Source organism: Zootoca vivipara, chromosome 1 (assembly GCF_965207765.1).
Source record: "Zootoca vivipara chromosome 1, rZooViv2.hap1.1, whole genome shotgun sequence".
Classification (NCBI taxonomy): Eukaryota; Metazoa; Chordata; class Lepidosauria; order Squamata; family Lacertidae; genus Zootoca; species Zootoca vivipara.
In genome coordinates, this window is record NC_142582.1 from 121,281,432 (window position 1) to 121,305,619 (window position 24,188).

Genomic DNA, 24,188 nt, shown 5'->3' on the forward strand with positions numbered 1-24,188 from the left:
AGTTGCTTAATACTGCATCAGGCCCTTGGTGCACCTAGCAATTGTCTTCTCCAGGTTTAGCCAACATGTCAATGTCCTCCAGCTGTTGTTTGACTCCCAACTCCCTGCCAGTGGTCAGGGATGGTGGGTGTTGTAGTCCAACAGCACCTGGAGAGTATCATGTTGGCTACCTCTGGTCTACACAGGCTCTCTAGGTTGTCAAATAGATATTTTGCAGCCCTATCAGGAGATACCAAGAATTGAACCTAGAACTTCCTGCATTTGCTACTGAGCTACAGCCCTTGTTAAAAGAGGAACAGTGATTCACTTCCATTTGGTTATGTTCTACAGTTTCATCAGTGTGCACTGTGAAATACAAGGAAAATATAAGAAAAGCAGGTCTCTGCCTCAATGAGGTTACCACCTGCATTTGGACAATGTGGAGAGGGGGGGTGGATGGAGAGGCCGAATAGCTTAACACATGGAAACAGGAAAAATGTATTAGAAGAGCTGGGGAAATGAAGGAGGTGTGAGCAAATAGATTTACACATACTTGGGCTCTGTTTCTATTGGAGTTTGTGGACCAAAATAAAGCCTAACAATGCAGTTATATACACATCTACTCAGAAGACAGTTTGGTTGAGTTCAGTGAGGTTTATTCCTACCGGTAAGAGGGTATGACTGTAGCCCAGGCATCCCCAGACTGCGGCCCTCCAGATGTTTTGGCCTACAACTCCCATGATCCCTAACTAACAGGACCAGTGGTCAGGGATGATGGGAATTGTGGTCCAAAACATCTGGAGGGTTGAAGTTTGGGGATGCCTGCTGTAGCCTGTATGTATGTGGCTGCATCTGCCCACATTTGTTCTATGTTAATGCCAACTTTCCTGTTTGATGATTCCTTAAGACACATTTGCAAAATCCTGAAATGCACTGTTTAGAGGGTGAATCTAATAATCAGTTCCTTGGATGCCACAAGAGCACTACAGATCTTATACAGTGGTACCTCGGGTTACAAGCATTTTGGGTTACAAACACTTCAGGTTACAAACTCCGCTAACCTGGAAGTAGTACATTAGGTTGAGAACTTTGCCCCAGGATGAGAACGGAAATTGCGTGCCGGTGGCAGCAGGAGGCCCCTTTAGCAAAGCGCACCTCAGGTTAAGAATGGTTTTGGGTTAAGAACAGACCTCCGGAACGAATTAAGTTCGTAACCCGAGGTACCGCTGTACTTGGATAATACTGAGTAATTGTTGATGGGCATACAACATATTATTATGTATCATGGTTTGTATCCCTCCATGAATTTGTTCATTTCCTTTTTACGATGACAAAAGTCACTGTGTGAAACACTGTTTGTCTGCCCTGATCTACTGCCCCATTAATTTATTTGTGATTGCCAAGTTCTAGTTCATTGGAGTCTGTTCTCTCTTCGATTTGGAACAATGTTTTCCAAAGTACATTGTCTTAAATATGTGTATTTCTTTGTTACAGCATACCTCTCATGGAGAAGGACGGCAGGAAGCTCCCCCTCGACCTAGTCGGTCTGGTGCCCGCTGTAGGAATTCTATAGCTTCCTGTGCAGATGAACAACCCCATATTGGGAATTACCGGCTTCTTAAAACGATTGGAAAGGGGAATTTTGCAAAAGTCAAACTGGCCAGACACATTCTTACTGGAAGAGAGGTACAGTGTTGTTCATGTTTCGAAAACAAAAAGCTATTTTAAATATGCTTAAGCATAAAAGAGCAGCCAATATATTGTAAACCTCCCTGTGATCTTCTGATGAGGAGCAATATACAAATTTAATTACCATAATTAATGCTGCTGCTGCTGCTACTGCTACTACTACTACTACTAATATTTTGGCTTTATCAAGAAGTCCCTAACACAGCAATTTCCAGCAAATGCAGTAATAGTGTGAACTTATCACATAATCATGTTACCTCAAAAATATGTATGAATACTCCATCTTTATATTGAATAAAAAACCCCAAAGGTTTGATCCAAAGAATATGCTTTTCCAGATTGAAATGTGTGTAAGCCAAAATAGGGAGAATACCATTTATTGCAAAAATAAAATAAATAAATTGCAGCTCATGGGTTTCCCACCTCTTGACTCAAATGAATTTCTGTGCTTCATAGGTATTCCTAGCAATATTTTGCCAACACTCTTTAAATCTTTTTAGGAATAGAATTGAATCATCAGTTTTGAATCATCAGTTTTGTAGTAGATTAGTGTCACCTGGAAAAACCAGCTGGCTAAATATAGTAGTGGTTCAACTGCCCCTGTTCTGTGGAATAGTATTTCTGCTGAGATGCAACAGGTGCTCACTATCTGTAGTTTCCAGTTCTAATCGAAGACATTTTTGTTTTGACAGGCTTTCCCAGCTGAGTAAATGGGTCTTTGCCCTGAGTGTCTATTTTGTATTGCTTTAGTTTTGTTTTAAATGTATTGACTGTTGTTGTGTGTTGTTGTGCCTTTTTAAAAGGTCTAGGACAAATTGTAGCCCAGCTTATTTTTCAGTTTTAATTAATCTAAATTTAATTAATCTAAAATTGCGGTTATGTTCCTTTGGTTAACCTGGATCTGCCATGCTTGAGTAGGTTGGTGTCATACATTCTTTCATCGTAAACAAAAAATGCATCACTTTACATTTTGTATAAACTCATGATCTGGGTTTTGTTTATGCAGTATGCTAATGTTACTGTAATCCTACTTGGGTGTAAGTTGCATTAAATTCAGAGAAACTTGCTTCCAAATTCATTCAGGATCACGTTCCAAGAATAAGAAATAGCCGGCATGTGTGGAATGCAGTTTTATTTTTGAACTGAAGTGTGAGGCAGACCTTAATAATGGGGAGCACAGAAACCGTTCAAAGCTAGTATGTAATTTTGGACAATTGGGAGAAATGAAGGCTGTGTTTCCCTTGCAGATGGACTGAACTGAAGTCATAGCTGAATGCTGACATATTTGTGGAGTGGGGAGCAGGCTTAGCAAAATAAAATAAAAAATTACTCAGGTTGTTGCTTTGTGCTAGTCACCAGCACCCTGGGAACTGCTGACAATATGTGTCTCTAAGCCACCTTGAACTTGTACCTGATTAAAAGATGCAGACTGCTTAAAAGATATGGCCATTCCTTAATCTCTCTTGCATTTGCAAATCTAGATGACTTGGTGGCTCACTTTTTGATAACTTAAGGAGTTCTCACTGCTTATGGTGCTGCCACTTTGACTTGGCATCGTTGCGAAATGCATTTATTTTTTATTTTATTTATGTACTGAATAAAATACTAATCCCTATAGACAAAATAAAGGAACTCAAATATGCGGACATCCTCTTGATTTAGCTGTGTCCTGCAATTTTACATTCTCCACATACACTTAACAGTGAATGTGCTATTAGGTCACGTATTTGCTTTCATATTCATGGAAAGGTGTTGCCTTAGTCTCCAGATACTTTTCAGAAAGCTACTTCAGAAGTAGATGGATGACTTAATCTGATAAATTCAAGGAGTGTCTGTCCAGAGGGTACTCGAGATAATATACCATATATTCCGGCGTATAAGACGACTGGGCGTATAAGACGACCCCCAACTTTTCCAGTTAAAATATAGTTTGAGATATACTCGCCATATAAGACATACAACCCGGCGTATAAGACGACCCCCGACTTTTGAGGAGATTTTCCTGGGTTAAAATGTAGTCTTATACGCAGGAATATACAATATAAAATACGTTTGCAAATTCAGGCAAACGTATAGTTTTAAAGAAAAGATAGGGCTGGATAATAGGCATGACCTATTGTTGCTGCTCAACTGCTGGTCTTCACTTTTGAGGATTCCTAGCATTTGAAAAGTCACCTTTTGAAATGAGCACCTAGAAGTGCAACGGAATTCAGTGTGGATTACAGGCAAGCGTGATAACACTAGTTACGAAAGGAAGGCCAATCTGCCAACAGACAGCTGTCTTATACTAGCTGATGTTTGTGAGTAGCTTTGCAGCATCCCCCTAGTGCATGGTGCTACAGTTAATCTGGTCTGGAGGTGATAAAGCTATGGATCAATGTGCATCTGGTGAGTCGCAGAAGGGGCTTGCAGCTTGCAGCATTGTGTCGTCTTTACCAGGATTGGCTGGCGCTGCTGTGTGTAGGGATGATCTGTGTTGAACACATTGTTGAAAGTTGAATCAAGGCAAAGAGGCTTATAGCTCAGTGTAACACTTGTGTAGAAACTTGTGTTAAAGTTGATTGTCTGAGATGCAGCAGCCGCTTAGAAAGGAAGGAAGGAAATTGAAATTTCATCATCTGCAGATAGAAAGTTCAGTGTACACTGTGAGCAGCTTTTAAATCTTCCCTGGTCTGTTAAAACTTTAGTGTTTGTTTACAGGTAGGTAGCCGTGTTGGTCTGGATCGAAGTAAAATAAAAAAATTCCTTCAGTAGCACCTTAAAGACCAACTAAGTTTTTATTTTGGTATGAGCTTTCGTGTGCATGCACACTTCTTCAGATACAGTGAAATGGAAGTTTCCAGGCACTTATGTAGAGAAGGGGTGGGGAGGGGTGGGGATGGGGAGGGGGGATCACTCAGAAGGGTGGTGGAAATGGGTGATTGACTGACTGATAGCTGTTGATGACCGCAAACGACTGCAAATGGTTTTGCATGAAAAAGCAAGGGTTGAGATGGCTGAAGATCGCTTATCATGTATAATGAGATAAGAACCCGATATCTCTGTTCAAACCAGGTCCCTCCATGGTTTTGAGCTTGGTGATAAGTTGCAATTCAGCAACTTCTCTTTCCAGTCTATTTCTGAAATTCTTTTGTAGTAAGACAGCTACTTTGAGATCTTGTATAGAATGTCCTGGGAGATTGAAGTGTTCTCCTACTGGTTTTTCTGTCTTCTGGTTCCTGATGTCAGATTTATGTCCATTTATCCTTTGGCGTAGGGTTTGGCCTGTTTGTCCAATATAGAGAGCTGAAGGGCACTGTTGGCATTTGATGGCATACACAATGTTAGAGGATGAGCAATTAAATAGTCCTGAGATGGTATGTTGGATGTTTTAGTGTTTGTTGTATGCCAAGGGATTTAACAACTCTTCTTGATGAAGAGCACTGTAAAAATGCTTTAAATGATTGAGTTGTGTGAATAAGGGGAAATTTTCTTCCTCTCTCATATGCTGAGCTGATCCACAGATTTCTTCTTATGTGTGGGACAACAGGCTGAATTTCTATCTATTAGGAGTAGCAGCCACTAAACATGGTTAACTGAACACCTCATAAGTTTGCTGAGGTGACATGTCCTTGGGACAAAACTGAATTGTCTTAAATTGCCTTAAGGGTACCCTTGAGTCTTTGGCATTCTTTCAATGGCTGGATTCATAATTCTTTTTTCTGTTTGAGAATTACACCTGCTCTACTAGTGCTGTTGCCTCTAGTATATAGAACAGTCATGTGATTTGTCACCTCCCTAGCTGCTGCCGCTGTACCCATTGCTCTTTCTCTTTTGCTGCTACTGAGGCTGAGATATTGAACAGAGCTTCTGAAAGCGGTGTGAACTGGCACCAGGAATTAAATTTAACTCAAAACATCTTCTGAAAAATTGATCTTGTATTAGTTTTGCAAACATGGCTTTTCTAATTTGCCCCTCTTTTCCTAATGTAACTATTTCTGTCTAAGTATGTGTAGCAATTTCATTTGATTGGATCCAGTGTTCCATTCTTGGCTCAGTGCTTGAAGGACAGGGATGTGTTCTTGCTGTTCTTTGCAAATCACCATATTGCACTATATCATCATTCTCTCTATATCAGATGTTCAAGGTGTAAGAGCTATTGCTTATGATGCCAGAATTGAACTATGCACACAGAGGAGGAAAATAATTATAATTATAATTTTCTATGTATTTTTCTATGTATTTACCTACTTATACCCTGCCCTTCAGACTGGGTTGCCCCAGGCATTCTGGGCAGCTTAGGTATGAGTAGGCTTAGGGAAATCTTTAGGGTTTATTTAATAGATAAAATAGAAGATAAATAAATTATTGTTTTCATTTGTTACTATGCTATGTATTTTTGTGGTTTAATTTTGTAAACTGGCCTGTGATCCTCAGATGAAGGGCAGCAGAATAAAAAACAAGATACTCCTAGTGGGGTCTGAGCATGTTTAGTGACCATGGAATAATGGCTGTTAAAGAGGGAGGGAATGGCGTGTCATAGAGGGCTTGATGGACAGACGCGAGCAGTGAACAGGAACACAACACTGCAACATATTTTTGTGCAGGTCCCAAGCAACAATATTTAGAACCTCTTTCAGATCTCATTAATGATAAACTAATGTGAGCCCTGAATTATTTTCTATCCAGTTTATTTGTGTTTTGTTTTGGTGGCCGAGTCACATGTTTGCTTTTTGAGCACCAACTCCATTTTATAGGATGCTGATAACTGGCTCCAGGTTAGGCTCTCAGAAATACAGGTGCCACATAAGTTGCATGTGGTGGAATGCAGCTTGTGATTGATTTTGGACGAAGATTGTGTGATATTCCTATGGAAGCTCATGATACATTCACAGCATCCCTGATCCACAGGTTTTAAGTACTAATGCTTGAATCTTCAGATCATGTCAGATGTGTTTGTCATTTTGTATTGTGCAGTCCCTGCTCAAAGGGTGGTGCACTTACCATCACCAATATCTCTGAACTGTAACATGAAATCCATTTGTTAACAAATATTAACTGTGAACCATTTTCTCTAGGTTGCAATAAAAATAATCGACAAAACACAGTTGAACCCAACTAGTCTACAGAAGGTAGGTTCACTTAGTTGTTTAGCCATTCAGGTATTTTAGTTCATTTCCCTTTGTAGTATTTTTCATGTTAGCCCTGGCTTACCGTAGTTTTAACTTTGTGTTAGCATTTTTCAGTGAAGTCCACAGTCCATGGTGGTTTCAACTTAATGCTGACCTTTTCCCTGCATTTTGTGGGGAGGGGGAGAAAGTGCACAGTCTTATCAGATGAATTTGATCCCATTTGAACGAGGAATTTACATACGAAAAAAGTCTGAAATAACACCTACCCGTCTTACGTCCTTATTCTAGTGCTCCAAACTGCTGCATAAACTGAACAAGAGCCTCTGTTTCTTCTGCTGTTTTGTCTCATGGGCAAAATGTATTCAACATTAAGCATTTACTGAGATGCACTTTCTTAGACTGGAGCTGCACATTTGTTTATTTATTTTACTAGACGTCTTTCCTGCCCTGCACCATGTTTCAGGGCAGTTTACAACAATGGAATATGCAACTATAAAACAGTTGTTACCATAAAACAAGTCTAAAAACAATTTAAAACATTTCCATATAAAAACAATACAAACATTTTGAAAACAGTTCCATACTGTATATAAAACCAGTTAAAAATAGTACCAATACAGATACAAAGTGAATGACAGATTCAAGTCTGGGAACCCAACAGCTGTGGAAAAACTGAAAAGCAGCAGGATGGAGTTGAGGCTTAACCTATCCCCTTCCTTCACTGCAGCTCTTCTCAATCCAATTGGATTTTTCTTGAAATGCTGCAAACCCAAGCCAGGAATCTTTACCGGGGAAAGCAACCTGGGTATGGCTTTCAGGTGAAAAGTGGGGATGACTTAGTACTCCACCCTCCCCATGGTTTCTCTCTTGGAGATTGTGCACTTTTCCCTGCTTCCTTTCAACTGTTCGTGGTAACCTGGATTGTTGCTAGACTTTCAGACTATAAAATTATGCTGCTTTCCATACAGCTTTTTATACTTTTGTAGTTTGTATGCTGACACCCCATATTTTCCCACCATACTATTCTAGCAATGCCCTGATAGTTTGCTAATATATCTCTAAGGAGAGTCGTTGGTTTAATACAAAACCAATTGATTGCTCTCCCTCCGTTAGCATTAAGGGCAGCTTTTAGAAAATAATCAGGAAAATGCTTGAGAGTATCAACCATCTGGAATACTGGGTTTCTTGAAAGGATGTGAGAGCAGAACACTCCTTTGCAGAGAACTGCAAGATTACTGCACTTCCTAGGAACCAGACTTTTCATCTTGGGGAGCCTTCAAAAGCTGGACCCCCACACCCTCCAAATTATACGTGCTGTCTATCATGACAACATAATGCAATAATAGACTTTTACACACAAAGAAAAGAAAAGAACGACAGATGGATAAACTGCTGCTTTTTTGGGGGGGAGGTCCCACTTTTTCTTCTGTGTACGCATCTCTGGAAACTTAAGAGGACCAGAGTTTTCCCCTCCTCCTTGATATAATTTTAAACCCCAAAGGAGTTTAGGAATCCTTTTGTGATGTTGCCCTCTGAGGGATTGGCTACCATCAGTCTCAGGAATGAACACACACACACACACACACACACACACACACACACACACCCCTAAATGCTAAATATATACATATCTCCCAATAAATATCCATGAGGAATTTGGGAATTTTTATTCAATGTTATCTCAGACTTTGAAAAAGAGAAGTTTTAATATAGTATATATAAAATCCCTTACAGCTGCCAGGTATCCCAGGAAATGCCCCATACAGCTGACATTTGACTTAATCCGCTGCCAACTCTTATGATTGCTTTTTGTTTATATTGCAGTATGAAAAAGCAGATTACTGTTAGAGGTCTTGAGCTGCACTGTTAAATCTGTAGTGTTCTGGGCGGTTTTATTACAGCCTTTCTAAAAAAGCAGTATTTGTGGGAAGGAATTGCACAGCCCTTGTTTAGAGCATAAGCAACTAAATTTTTGGGAGTTGTCTTAATTAATTAGCAAGAGCTGTGGGTTTTATTCAGACATACACAGATCATAGTGTCTCATTTGAACACTGCAAATTGGGCCATTCTATACCTTGTGCCTTGGATCTCACCACTAGGAAAGCATACAGCAGTGAATTTCTCCTTCGCGTCTGCCCACTATTCTTATTAGATACTTGTGCTAGCATGTTGGCAGAGTCACAAAAATCATTGTGAAACCTTTTGAGGTAAACATTTTGTTTTGACCCAGAACTGGACAGATTCCAGATTCATATCAAACTGTATAATTATTCCTGGAATGTTCATCCTTTGGCACTTGGAGCACTAAAGTATTTCTAGAGTTCAGATTAAGAAGACATGCAAAGAAACTTGAATGTCCTTCTGAAATCTCTTTAGCATCAACTTGTTACAGCTATGTGTCCCAATATGTGTGGCTTGCTTTTTGTTGGGGTGTTTCTTTTAAACCTTTTTCAGATATAAGAACCCTTTTCCAAGTTCCTAAAATATGATTATTAAATAAAAAGTAACGGCTTGTGATTTTTAAAAATCATAAACAATTGTATTTTTCTCTCTGTTCCAGCTGTTCAGGGAAGTGAGGATAATGAAGATTTTAAATCATCCCAATATAGGTAAGGCACGTGTTAAAGGCTTTTACTTTTGAGGGCTGAGAAGTGGGAATAACTATTCAGTAGTTAATTGACTAAAGTGTGTGTGTGTTTATAAAATATGAGCGTTATCCAATGCTCCCATGCCATTAGCATAAGGGATGTGTGATAGTGGAACAGAAATCTCCTCTCTCGTGCAGTGCCCTGCTTGCCCTCAAAATTCAGCTCTGAAGGATGGGGGACCGGCTGAAGAAGATTTTGGGGGTAGGCAGGGGATGGAGGAAGCTGATGTGCCCCTGTCTTAGTACAACTCTGCTAGTTTTGATGCATCCCTCAGAGATAGAATATGAAGGTTCTCCATTATCCCAGTAATTTTTGAACAGGGTTAATGTTTTTGCTTTAGGTGAACTTTTTGTTTTTTAAACTTACACGTTACCCCATGTGCATAAAATATGTGAAGGCTTCTGTTTCTATTATTCCATACATGTGTGTGTCAGTCACAAAGCTGTTGCTCAAAATTTATATTTCAGTGTCCTCCAACTGAAATTATCGCTTTTTTTAGTTATTAAAAAAAAAAACGTTATGGCTCTGGAGCCTGTGGGGCTTTTGTACACAATACAAGATTTCAGTGGCTGTCCCCTGTGCTTTTGCAAATCCCACCTTTCCACAAAGTTGTGCAAGAAACTCATCATGTCCAATTAAAAAAAGGGGGGGAACCCTGCTGGCAAGATGGACTTGATCACAACAACATCTGTATAGTATTTATTTAGTTTATTTGTTGTTTTCTACAGAAGTCGTAAATTGATGTACAACAGTAAAGCCCATCACTTGTTGCTTAAACTTGCCTTCATTGAATGCCTCTCCCTTGCTGCTAGGCAAAATAGTGTATTCATCGTATGAACCCTCAGGATATAGTGTACCATAAGCAGAGAGCCTGAATAACAAGTTGGTTCTTGATAACTCAAGAGGCACTTCTTTGCATGGTTACTAGCCAGCCTGTCCTATATGAATGCCTATCCATTGCCACATATTTGGGCACATTAAGTCCAGCAGCTTCCTCTCAGAGGAAATTTCTGGGCAACAAACCCAGTACAGTTGATGTTCCTAGATGTCTTGTTCTGGAGAATGTTAAAGAGGAACATTAAATTACAATATTTCACTTAATTTTGTAGAATTAAGGGGTATATTGGTTTAAAAATACATTCCAGTTTTGAAGTTCCCTTTTGCTTTTCCTGAAGAGAATGTGGATAGTCAGAGCTTAAAGAGATGCATTTTGTTTCTCAAACATGTTTCTAAGCTTATAAAATAAATCCTATGTCTCCTAAATAAGAGATTCAGCTATTCCTGAACTCAGCACTTTAAATCTCCAGTCGACTCAGGTTTCTTTGACAGCTTCTACATAATCCCCAATACCTCTATTGCGTTTACTATGAAAATTCAAGTCAACCTAAAATTGAGCTTAGTGTAAAAATAAGTGGTAATTGATACCGTACTGTCATTTATAAGTGTGGTTTCTGAGGGAATGCTATTCCTATGCAGTTCAATATTCTTGCTACAAAGTTCAGACTTAATATACAGTATAGAAAACTAGTATCGGAACTTGTTAGCATTTATAGTTCATGCAGAACCCAGTAACACATTCACATGCTGTATCTAAAATTGAAGCAAACATGTCTTTAGCAAAAGCGATTTAATTGTGCTACCTGCATCTAGCATTCAGATGTAGCCAAAATCTCTTCCAATTAACATTGCTTAGATTCTGCTGTGTACATTGGGTAGGCTTTGTAGCTTTGACACCTATTCATCAGGGAGAAGAAAATAAAGAGGAGGCTAGTCTTCAACTGCCAGGAAATAACTGTTCTTAGATTAAATCTGAAGTCCAGTCAATACTGATCACATTAAACTTCTGGTATACTCTAGGACTACACTGTAATAGTTTGAAAGAGTTCTAATTTTTTTAAATGCTTTTGACTGTCTTCACATAACGCTAGCTTATTTCCTCAAGATGGCTGTTATTACTTTTCATGTATGTATGTGAGGGGACAACTAATTAAAAATCTAATTAAAAACAAAAATAGACAGCTGCCTTCAGATCACCTTGGTTTGCAATAATTTGCCACTTTCAGACACAATTGGCTGCATTCGGATGTTGCATTGAAATGGTAGTGTAGCACAAAGTGAATGAGCTTGGCCTTCTTGCAAGCTTTCTCTGTTTCTCCTCTTGCATAGCAAGTAAGAGGAGCTTGAATACTTACTTTTACATTTGGTTTCTCTTAAACGGGATTTCTTTGTGTCGTGGTTTATCAGTAATTCTGGTCAGTTTCAAAATATTCCTTCTCCAGAACAAGCGATATGGACCTCTCTTATTATACTTCTTATAGTTAGTGATAAACTATGATCCCAGCTCCAGATAACATATCAAATGACATTTAAGGGAAATGGAAAGTAAAGGCTTCTGTCATCCTCTTCCTAGTGGATGATGATGAATTCAATTTCTATACTGCCTTTCATAGGAGGATCACAGGGCGGTTTACAATATAAAAACACAAAAATACATACCATAATAACAAACGGACAATACCCCCCCCCCACACAGCTTAAAAGACCATAGATTAATTTGCCAAAGGTCTAGGACAGGATGTCCAACAGGTCGACCGTGATCGACAGGTCAATCTCCATATGATCACGGTCGATCGCGAGGTCCCTGTCAATCGGAGGAAGAGAAAAACAATGGAGTGAAAGTCCCAGCCCCCCGCCACCCTTGCTCTGTCAAATGGGCGGTCTTTAAGTGTTTTTAGCCGATGAGTTTGGATATGGAAGTAGTCATTACCGCTGCTGCGTCGTCGTTTTGGCGAGTCCCCCCCCCAAAAAAACTAAACACCTGTGGCTCCCCCCCCAAAAAAGCTCAACAACTTTGTCCCCCCCCCCACAATGGGTAGATCACTTCCAGTATTTTTATACTGTGAGTAGATCGCAGTCTCTTGGGAGTTGGATGTTCCTGGTCTAGGAGAAGAGGAATATTTTTACCTGGCATCTAAAGATATTTAATGAAGGTGCCAAGTGAGCCTCCCTGAGCAGAGCACTAAACAAGTGGGGAGCCACCACAGAAAAGGCCCTCTGGATCTCATGGAGGAAGCACGCAAAGAAGAGCCTCAGACTATGACTGCCTGGGTCTGGATTGGTTCATATGGGGGGAGGCAGTTCTTGAGGTATTATAGGGAACACACGAGACTGGGGAAGAAGGCTAGTCTTGTTCATGTCATGCTAAACTATGTTTTAGTGTTACGTCTGAACGTTGCCAGTGACAAACTATGGTTGATCAAAGCAGGCAGTAATTAAGCTGTGCATAATGCGGTGTGGTTACACAGAAAAATAAGCTAATTTGACATTTATAATATGAAGTGTAATTTACTATCAGTTTCTGCATTATTAGGTTTGTAGAGGGAGTTTCAGCTTGATAAGCATGGGAATTATATGTGTGTGTGTGTGTGTGTGTGTTATGTATATGTATATGTATGCGATCCAGAGATAACAGTGCTAACTTATAAAGGGAGATGTCAAGATAGGACTTGGAAGTGATTAGTGGCTCTACTGTAACACCGAAAGTCAATGTAGCTTATTCCCATAAATTTCTTCCAACAGCTAGATGAGCACTTTTCATCCAACTCAATCTATAAATACCCACCACTTAGGATTTAAGCACAAATCATACCCTAGCATGAATAATTGAATAATGATGTATGCATGTATTATGAAGCTAAGAGCTTCTTCATAGTTCCTCGTGTTCTGTAAGAAAATGATTGGCAATTGGAAATAATTTTTAAAATACTAGCGACAACGAGCTCTTATATTATGTTATTGCATAACTGAGTGCTGTATTATCATAACCATAGGAACATGAGAATCTGCTTTATCCCGAGTCAAACCATTGGTCCATCTAGCTCAGTATTTGTGTACACAGACTGATAGTGGCTCTCCAGGGCTGGGAATCTCTCTCCCAGCCCTGCCTGGAGATGCCAGGGATTGAAACAATGGCTTTTTGAATGAAAAACAGATGTGTGATTGCCAAGCTGCGGCCCTTTCCCTGAACGTTGCACCCCTTGAAACAAGTGGCACTTTCTGGTAAATTTTTCAGAAGCATTGTCCTAAGAACAACCAAACTATGCTTATCATATACAAAGCAAACTATCTGCTAATGAAGAAATATATTACATGCCTTATAAATATGATATTTGGGGAGCAGGTCTGGTAGTTTTGTAAATGATGAAAATGGCTTATTTCAGATTCTGTTATTAAATAATTACTTCTCGGGTACAGTTATTTTACTCCTGTATCTAGTTACATTTGAATAGCTGTATTTTTTTCTTCTTCAGGTCTTAAATACTATTACTTTAATACCTATTGTGTTAAAACTTCTGTAGGTAGTCATATGAAAAAGCAGGATGTTTCTGCATTAGTCTTTGATGTGTGTGCCTAGGAAAAATGTGATTTGTCAGTTTTCTAAAACACAATCAACTGATGCTTCCTGAAAGCACTTAGAGGACCTGCTTCATTGATTTTGTAAGTGGTCTCAATACTGCAAAATTAGTCCTGCATCAACAAATACATAGCAAATACTTAAAGCAGCAGTCCGGGGAGCTCCCCTTAGGTTGATATTCATTGCTGCTTCTTGTATTTCTATTTTAATACTCATTCTTTACTATATACTTCTTTAAAATCCCCCTATGTTTCTGTTGTGGCTTATCATGCGGTTTGGGGGCTGAGTTGCTCAAGGAGGAAACCAAAAGCTTTGTTGTATATTGCAGCACTAGGCAAACAGTTCTCTGGGTTGTGACTCAGGGCTTCAGCTTGGGGAGAGATTGTGGCAGAGAACATGTTTTGCAGATTCAGCCTTTAGCTGTTCCAGTAAAAGGATATTTGGTAGACACTTGACCTGAGTGTCTATAAGGCACCAGTGTGTAATGTTCATGTGCCTGGCAGTGGAAAATGGATTAAAAATATGTATTCACCCTGCCTCCCCAGTGTTTGAGGTCACTATTTGAAATGGTAAATAAAACTGAAGTCCAGTAACAAATATTGTCTATATACCGTAGGTAACACTGATGTTAATCTCTAAATCAGTTCTTGTCTCTTCCAGTTAAATTATTCGAGGTAATTGAAACCGAAAAAACGCTCTACTTAATCATGGAGTATGCTAGTGGAGGTAAGTACAAAACTATTTCAAGCCAAACAGAATTTTAAAAAATCAAGTGATATACTAGATATAATGTTTATGTTGGAAAAAATAATAACATTTCAAAACCACCACTTATACTTTCCGCATAAGAAATGTGAAAGCATGTAAATATTAGCAGACTTCAGTAAGAGCTTACTGCCCTTGTTGTTATCTTGAAGCAGTAAATTAGTCAGATGGTCAGACTCCAAAAATTCCAAATTAGTTTCCTTGTACCTTCAGTGGACACTTGTACTATTGATTTTCTTTTCTCAGTCTAAATGTGTACATTTATACACACACACACACACTAATCATAGCTGCCAAGTCTCCCGTTTTCCCCGGGAAACCCCCATTTTTACTTATCTTTTCCCGGTGGTCCCCCGTATCACTTCGTCTCCTGTTTTTCTCCGTTATTTTCTCCTGCCAGCGGCCATTTTTTTCTGATTTGCCCTTCTATGGGCACAAAAAATGGCTGCCGGCGGCTTCAAAAGTCGCATCTACGCATGACCGGAAGTGCATAGATGTGACTTCCAGTGTCGGCGGCGGCCATTTTGGTGCCCATAGATGGGTGGGGCGACAACGGAAGTTGCGTCGACGCACTTCCGGTCATGCGCAGAAGCTACTTTTGAAGCCGGCAATGGCCATTTTGGGTGCCCATAGAAGGGCAAAGCGACACCGGAAGTTACGTCGATGCAACATCCGGTGTCACACGGCTGCCGGTCCCGGATTCTGCAGTCCGGGACTTGGAAGGTAAGACACTAATGTTTTATAAGATGAAAGGCCCTCAGAGTGGTATACAAAATAAAGCAACACAATGTGTTCCATATTGAAGCCAGATGTATCAGTTTTCTTTTAACATAAGGTATACATTTTCCAAAAATATAAGATACATATGCAAAACTACATGGACCATAGTGCTAACTTTACCAACTGCAGACATGTTGATGATATTTTTCCCCCCAGCATTTCTTTTACTGATGCATAATTAAACAATATGAAAGGGAAAACAAATCAAGATCCCATTATATTCCCCGGATGGATGGATGAGTGTAAAGTAGAGGATAGCACTTTTAAAACAACTAGGTGAAAAATACAAAGGTTTTAAGGGAACAGAAAATGCAGAGCACTGCTGCACAACATGTGACCTACTGAGCCAAACACAGCCCTCTAGCCATATGTTGTGACCTTCCAAGTGCTTAACAACTGTACTATTTTTTGCTACAGCAAAATGGGAGGTGGGCTATGGCTGATGGGCTGTATTTAGCTCAATGGGTTGTGAGTTAAGGAAACTTGACATAGAGTTTCTCTGTTTCCCCTCCCCCAAAAGAGAGGAAAAAACAAGTAAAGCTTCTGTGCAGCATTTCACTGTTGATTCAAAGCAGGCCTCCTGGCATCTAAGGAAACCTGGAACTGTTAGACTTTCCCAGGCCAGATTCATGCCATTTCTGTAATTTTTAAAGGCAATTTTGACTTACCTTAGGCACTGGAGAGGAATTATGTAGTGAATAGGTGTGCAAACTGCTGCCCCCTCAGTTTGATGTAACTAGACTAAATCTATATATATATAAATGTAAAAATCGTGAAAGTGCGTGTTCCACTTGGAGTTATTAGTTTGTTTTTGTTTTATTTTGTATTCTTGTCAAAATGAGAATTCTCATTTTGGATTTTTGTTTGTGAACTGCTTGTGACATTTGGATAAATGGTGGTATACATTTATTTATTTAGTAATTAAGTAAGTAAGTTCGAAAGCACGTCAAAGTGCAAGTAGATAAATAGGTACCGCTCCGGTGGGAAGGTAAACGTCATTTCCATGCGCTGCTCTGGTTAGCCAGAAGCGGCTTAGTCATGCTGGCCACAAGACCCGGAAGCTGTACACTGGCTCCCTCGGCCAGTAAAGCGAGATGAGCGCCGCAACCCCAGAGTCGTTCGCGACTGGACCTAACGGTCAGCGGTCCCTTTACCTTTAGGTAAACAGTAGAGCATAGAATCCGTGTAAGGGCTCATATTCACAAATGGTCTTATGAGTTGTCTGTATGCCAAAGTACACCAAATTCTCATTTCTACCACCACCCCAGTTTACACTGCTTTGATTATACCCATTTATATCACATGAAGAGATTGAAATGCTAGCACAGAATAATATATTGCATGAGCATTATAGGGGTGGGATGGAACCACTGTAGTGTTATATCTAATTCCCATGCCATGTCACTATTGCAAAAGAGCTAAAATCATTCTGTAGAGATGCTGAAAGACAAGCCTGCAGGGTGAGTTGTCAGGGACTACATCTAATATCACTGAGAATTTCCTGCCTTGGTTGTCTGATTCGGAATGAATCACTTACTGTGTACTGTGACTGTAGTCTTTTAGCATATATTTTTAATTTGTTCCTCTGACTGGTTTCATTAATTAAAAGCCTAAGAAATAGAATGTGTGATGGTTGTGTGTCACTGATAAATCTTTTAAAAAATTCTTTCTGAAAGTAATAATATTTATCATATGTTTGTTCCTACAAATCATCAAGCAGTAAGGAAGCCCTCCCTGTCAAACAAGATTGTAATAAGATAATATTTTTCTTCCCTGTAAAAACACATGCTACTCTGTTGACTACTTGATTAAAATTTCAAAACTTGGCAGCTATGTTAATCTTGTAATTTGCATATATCATGTGTTCATGCACGTACCAAATTCTTTTTTCCAAATTCTTGTATGTTTTGTTTCCTCTCATAAACTGCTGCTGCTATTAAGGTTCTGTTGTTCACAGTTGGGTAATATTGTCATTAGGGCCAGTCTAAAAGTCACAAAAATATGGCAGGCTTTTGAATTTTCCAGAACGCGAAAATCCAATTGTCACAGTCAGAAATAAATTAGTTATTACTTAAATCCTCAAAAGATTTCACCATTCATATATCTCAATTACAGGGGAAGTGTTTGACTATCTAGTTGCACATGGAAGAATGAAGGAAAAGGAAGCAAGAGCTAAATTTAGACAGGTATGTATGGACTATTCTGTACTAGACTTTTTAATGTTTTAAGTTAATTAACATTTCCCCCAGTCAGTGATTGCTCTCCCTCCTGGAGGGAGTGTTGATGTTGGGAAATACTAGCAAAATTGGCCCAATCAGCAAATACTTCCACATTCATGCTGAAGCTACATTGGATTATCTATCACTACAGGGAAGTAGCTCCTACATTTTTCAGTGTGTGTATGAAAAGGAAGCCCTTGACTATTTTACTGTGACACGCACACTTCCTGGGAAGTAAGTTCCATTGAAATCAATAAGGATAAACTCCAAGTACAGGTGTTAAGGTAGAGGTGCTAAGCTTTAGTCTCAATCTTGGTTTCGAGGGCAAACACAAACCATAGTTTGCTGGCTAGTATGTAACAACAGACTATGGTTTGCACAAAAGGAAGCAATTTAATCAGCCTGTGTGAGGGTAGGTACATGAAAACGAGGGTAATTCACGTAGTGCCAAGTCATGGTTTGGTGTTATGTCTGAAGTGAGCCATTCATTTTTTATAACATGTTTGCAGTGGAATAAAGGGTCATGAATTGGAAACTGCTCAAAGAAAGCAAGTATTGGCTGCAGAACAGCTTGTCCTTGATTTGAGTTCCTCCTGTTTCAAACTGCAAGTCTGCTGTTCCTCTTTCTCATCCGCCCCCTGCTCCTATTCTCTGTTGTGATTCTCACTGTTCATCTTGCAAGCCAATCTGCTGTGAAAGCGCAGAGGGAAAGTAGCTTAACTTTTGATCTATTACTCAAACAGTTGGAAGCAGAAGAGATACCTGTTCCAGTTAGAAATGAACATTTTCTTAAAGAGATTTGAGATTCTTGTAAGATTGGCTGTCTGGATGTTAACTTGCCTGTCTCTGTCATTATGTGTGTTCTGAACCCTGATGTTAAGAACAGGCCTCTGATTTGGTGAAATTTCTTGGTGAAATTTACCTTTCATTCTGTTTGTGTCTGGCGGCACTCATAATATCTTCAAGTTGCATAGCGGAATTTTGGCATATGCATGGAAATGGGCAATAATTGAGTCCTACGGCTAAGCAATAGGGAATGCCACGTTTTGAGTCAGAGCTGGAAAAATCTTAGGAATTTTCATAAGCATCACTTAGAAGATGTCTCTAACTTGTCACATACTGTCTGTCTGACTGTTAATCTTGTTTACCATACAGAGAAACCATAACAATCTGCTTGAAGGGTAACAGTAGCCTAAGTAAGGTAATAGGCTTGCCTTCAATTGTCACTTTGACTCTTATCCTAAATGCACTTCTTTGAATAATTCTTATTGATTTCAGTAAGACTTACCCACAAGTAAGTGTGCTTAGGCTCGGAGCTTTTGGTAATTTTGTTACTCATAATGGGCATTATATTGACATTATAATTGCTTCCCAATTTTAGCAACTCTGTTGTTTGATATATGTCACTTTATATAATTGAGCCTGTTTTCTATCCAGATAGTATCTGCAGTGCAGTATTGCCATCAAAAGCATATTGTTCACAGAGATCTCAAGGTAAGAAGAGAAACACAAGATTTTGTACTTGAACTTTATTAAATATTTTTATACTCTGTTCTGTTCCTAGATTAATACCAAATTTCCTTGTTCTTTACGAGAAAAGTAAAGGATGACTTTCTGTGATGAATTTTGACTACTAGTTGGCATGTGAATAGTAAAATACCTACCATGTTAGTCACTGCAGGCTGGCATATTATTAAGGCTGAGGGTAATAGTTTGAGAAGTAGAAATGATTTCTGGTAGTAAATAGACTCTGCTTAAGTACGGATTTTGCTAGCTCAATTCTCACTTGCAGGTTTGCATGGGTTATGGTGAAAGAGAGAAATTGTTATTATTATTATTATTATTTATTAAATTTGTACACTGCCCTTCTTCTGAAGACCACAGGGCGGTTCACGACATAAAAATGCAAAATGAGAACACAAAATACATAATAAAAACAAAAAAACAAATCAATAACCCTCCTGCCAGAAACACATTTAAAATGACATAGAATGACTCAGGACTGCAAGGACCACCTCTCTGCATATGAACCTAGCCAGACCCTGAGATCATCCTCTGAGTCCCTTCTTTGTGTGCCTCCTCCATGAGAGGTCTGGAGAGTGGCAGCACGAGAACAGACCTTTTCTGCAGTAGCTCCCTGCTTGTGGAATGCTCTCCCCAGGTAGGCTTGCCTGGCACCTTCGTTACCTATCTTTAGGTGCCAGGCCAAAACATTCCTCTTCTCCCTGGCCTTTGGCTGATTGACTTCTAATGCCCTTTTAAAATGTGTTGTGGAGGGGGGGGTATTGGGTTGTTTTATTAATTTTTATTTTGTATTTTATATTGTGATTTTATGTTGTGAACCGCCCTGAGATGAACCCCCATTTCATGGGATTATGTTAGTTGCATACTTCCCTAGTTCTAGTTACAGGTAGGTAGCCGTGTTGGTCTGAGTCGAAGCAAAATAAATTTTTTTCCTTCAGTAGCACCTTAAAGACCAACTAAGTTTATATTTTGGTATGAGCTTTCGTGTGCATGCACACTTCTTCAGATACATCTGAAGAAGTGTGTATCTGAAGAAGTGTGCATGCACACGAAAGCTCATACCAAAATATAAACTTAGTTGGTCTTTAAGGTGCTACTGAAGGAAAAATTTTTATTATACTTCCCTAGGTTCGCAGCTCCATCTTCTTTGGGGCTTGCACCCGTTCTTGGTGTATCACAAAATCAGTATACAGTATTTGTATACAAATTAGGACCGGTTTGAACCCACTTTTCATTAAAATCAATCCCAAGAACAGGTTGCAAGGAAAACTCATAAAACATACCCAATGATATAAATCTGAAAACTAATCAAAATTATCACAGATAATTAACCACATTCCTGATTGAATTGAAATGAATAAAATCGTTAAAGGGCACCCCAAATCCACCAGAACCTCCTCTGATCAAATATATGAGCGTAGCCTCTCATGGCTCCCCTTACCTTTCTCAAAGGCTCCTTTTCAAAAGCTGCCTTGGCTGTTTCACTTAATCTCTCACTGCCGAATGCCTCCATCACTTCTGTCTGCCCTACACATTTAGTTTCCTCCCCACTGCCAAACACCTTTGCCTTCATGAACGGTAAACCCAATTTCCACAAGTAGAGCAGGTTGAACTCTGTATAACAATTTTGTGTAAGTTACAGGTAGGTAGCTGGGTTGATCTGACGTAGTCGAAACAAAATAAAAAAATCCTTCCAGTAGCACCTTAGAGACCAACTAAGTTTGTCATTGATATGAGCTTTCTTGTGCATGCACACTTCTTCTTCACACTTCTTCTGAAGAAGTGTGCATGCACATGGAAGCTCATACCAATGACAAACTTAGTTGGTCTCTAAGGTGCTACTGGAAGGAATTTTTATAATTTTGTATGACTCACTGTGAATTTTCTACTTAAAAAAAGAAAAAGAGCTCTGCTTACTGTATTACAATAAACCGGGTTCCTTACTGAAGAGAAGGATCTAGTATAAACAAAACCTTTTTTAAGTCTCTTCTGAAAAGCTGGCTGTACTTAATGTAAGTGAGCAAATCAGCAAACTTTTTAAGACGCATGCTAATATGCCCGACTAATATGAATTGGATCTTGAAGGACTTGGACCAGAAGAAACTGTTCGTTTCCAGGGAGGGAAATCTCACGTCTTACTCTATTGTTCCCCTCCAGGCTGAAAATCTGTTGCTTGATGCAGACATGAACATTAAAATAGCCGATTTTGGTTTTAGCAATGAGTTTACAGTTGGAAATAAACTGGACACATTTTGTGGCAGTCCTCCATATGCTGCTCCGGAACTCTTCCAAGGCAAGAAGTATGATGGACCTGAAGTAGATGTTTGGAGCTTAGGTGTCATTCTTTACACTCTTGTGAGCGGTTCTCTGCCTTTTGATGGGCAGAATCTAAAGGTACACACCTAATTTATGCTTAAAGGGTGGGAGGAGGATGGGGAGTTCCTGTACAGTCATTTTCTTATGGCAGTACTTAATAGCACAGCTGTAATTTTCTATTTGGTGCTTGTTTTGATTAAAGGAACTGAGAGAAAGAGTGCTGAGAGGGAAATACAGGATTCCATTCTACATGTCAACGGACTGTGAAAACCTACTGAAACGTTTCCTGGTGCTAAACCCAACTAAAAGAGGCACTCTTGAGGTAGTATTATCTTCCTCACCATTACAATATCGTTTCTCCCCTCCTGTTTCATTGAATGGAATTTACACATTTTGAATTTTAAAATTACTTGTGTATCCAGGTAATTTTGGCCTTGTTTTTTAAATAAATAAATAAATAAATAAATAAATTATATGCCACTTTATACAGTAATTTCTAAGCAGTGTACAATTAGGGGTTTGCGAGGGACATAATATGGATAGTTATGCCTTTTATAGATGACTTGTTTACTCTTGGTACTCTCTAATGGTTTCCCCCGGATGAAAGAACGGTACATTTTGGAATTGCAGGGAAATGGTGCTGTTACCTTGTGGAATACTTCATTCCAAGTGCATTAAGCCTCATCTGCGGTGGTCATACAGTAACTTGCACAAACCCACACACAAAAGCTACCTCGACATTGCCATTGGTCTAAATGGAAGTGTTCGTAGCATCATCCCATCGTATTGTACTGAAGAAGCACGTCATGCTACTTTTCAGTTGGATAGAAATCAGGAAACAGTGGGACCTCGACTTACGAATTTAATCCGTTCCGAATGCACACTCGTAGGTCGAAAACTTCGTAAGTCGCGTTTCCCATAGGGAAAGCGGTTTCCCATAGGAATGCATTGGAAACGGAAAAATTCGTAAGTCAAGGAAACCGCATCTAGCCACGAACAGGTTTTCCGTTCGGATGTCGAAAAAATCGTAAGTGCGCGGCCACTTTTTCCGCTCATAAGTCGAAAACGTCGGATGTCGAGTAGTTCGTAAGTTGAGGTCCCACTGTATTGTAACGACTTTTGATCTCTCCTCTTTGTGCAGCTCGAGGCTGCTGTGATTGTTATGGAGGTGCAGTGCTCCACCTAGAGGGCATTCTTCACGTTAAGCAGAACTTAAGTCCCACTAGCTCTCTTTCAGTAGACCTGCCTAACTCATGAGACGTACGTCGGTGTCAGTACACCCTTTATGAACTGACGTTTTGGCTACCAGCCACATTCTGGGATTTCTGATGTTGCCTTTTATTACCAAATATATATATACATATATTTGAGAAAATAATTTTTATTCATTAAAGTATTTATATGCCACCTTTGGGGGGGCCTAGTCCATCCATGGTGACTCACATACAAAGCATCATATCAGGTGGTTGAATAAAACCATCTCCTTTAAAGCCAGGTTATTAAGATGAAGAGCAGTTTAGTACGGGCTGTTGACTGAATAATAGTTAATATTAAGTTAGTAATATTCAGTATTAGGTATAGAAATGCTTTAAACATGTTACTCCTTTTAGTGTGTGTGTTTTCTCATCTATGGCTTCTTTTGTTAAACATTTTTACATTTTAATTTTTTGAGCACTCTTCCTGGCCCTGGTCCCAGTGGAGCACTCCCCTCCATCCTCAGATGTCCCCTAGAGTTGTTTTTGCTAAGGCTGACAGCAAATAGGACGGCTTACACAGCACTTGTTACTCGCTTAGTTATCCTTTTAAAAAAATAAATCATGTTTTTGCATATTGCTCTTCATCAGAAAAAGAATCAGTTTTCAAAAGAATTTTTAGAAAAGGAAAAAAAGAAATGTGAAATGTTGGCCAGTAGTCAACTAAATTCTTGCTTCAATGCAAGAGCACTTCTGTGGCCTCTCCTGCCACCATACACATGCGTCCTGTGTTGTTCCCAACTCCTCTCCAGGGGGTTGGAGCAACCCCCAGAACAGATTTAGGCATGTGCAGAGGGAGCGGAGAACCCTCCGTTGCACAAGGTGAAATCTTTGCATTGATCAGTGTAGCGCTACATTTGAGTACAAACCCAATAAAAACAAAATGCAATATATGAAACATCAAAGTCTGTAACACGGGATTCCACTCAATATCCACACGAATTCCACATCTGCTAGTACACCTGTTTGTCAACCTGCACGTACACATCCACTTACACTCTGACCCAGGCACAGCACACAGACTTCATGGTAGCAGTCCTAACAATCTCCCAAGTACATATACAAGAAACCACACTAAGCCTCTGACAGCCTAACGCTGTGAGGCTAAAACCAAACTTAATCCAGGACTCTACCAGCCGCAATAAAACCTCACACTTTTCACCCAAACACTCATCCACAACCAAGCTCTCTCCATGGTTATCAGCCACCAGCTTCTACCCGTGAAGTAGTCAGATTTAACCTCTCTACCTGCTGTTCAACACAGTTATCCTGAACAGCACCAAGCATCACCATACTCAGTCAATGCAACCATAAAAGGGGGGGGGGTGTTGTCCCCATAGTGTCTCAATATGAGAGAAATTATAGGGGTTTTAACTAACAAACCTCCCCCCTGCCCTTTGGTAGAGGCAGAGTAAATAAGGGATGGAAAAGGCAGGTGTCTTCTTCATACAAGATAGTTTATTTGCCTTCACTTAAGCAGCTCAAAAATC

The 24,188-nt window shown here is 39.6% G+C and overlaps 1 protein-coding gene across 8 annotated transcripts in view; it reads left to right on the top strand.

Annotated features, from left to right (window-relative positions):
- Positions 1-24,188, top strand: part of MARK3 (microtubule affinity regulating kinase 3) — a 66,606-nt gene that overhangs the window by 16,583 nt on the left and 25,835 nt on the right. For all 8 annotated transcript variants that reach the window (XM_035105356.3, XM_088673499.1, XM_088673501.1 and 5 more), the window contains 8 exons: positions 1,474-1,665; positions 6,726-6,779; positions 9,340-9,388; positions 14,502-14,567; positions 17,502-17,572; positions 19,043-19,099; positions 21,287-21,523; positions 21,648-21,767. In XM_035105356.3, the coding sequence (XP_034961247.1) occupies positions 1,474-1,665; positions 6,726-6,779; positions 9,340-9,388; positions 14,502-14,567; positions 17,502-17,572; positions 19,043-19,099; positions 21,287-21,523; positions 21,648-21,767 (846 nt within the window). The remainder of the gene's footprint in view (positions 1-1,473; positions 1,666-6,725; positions 6,780-9,339; positions 9,389-14,501; positions 14,568-17,501; positions 17,573-19,042; positions 19,100-21,286; positions 21,524-21,647; positions 21,768-24,188) is intronic.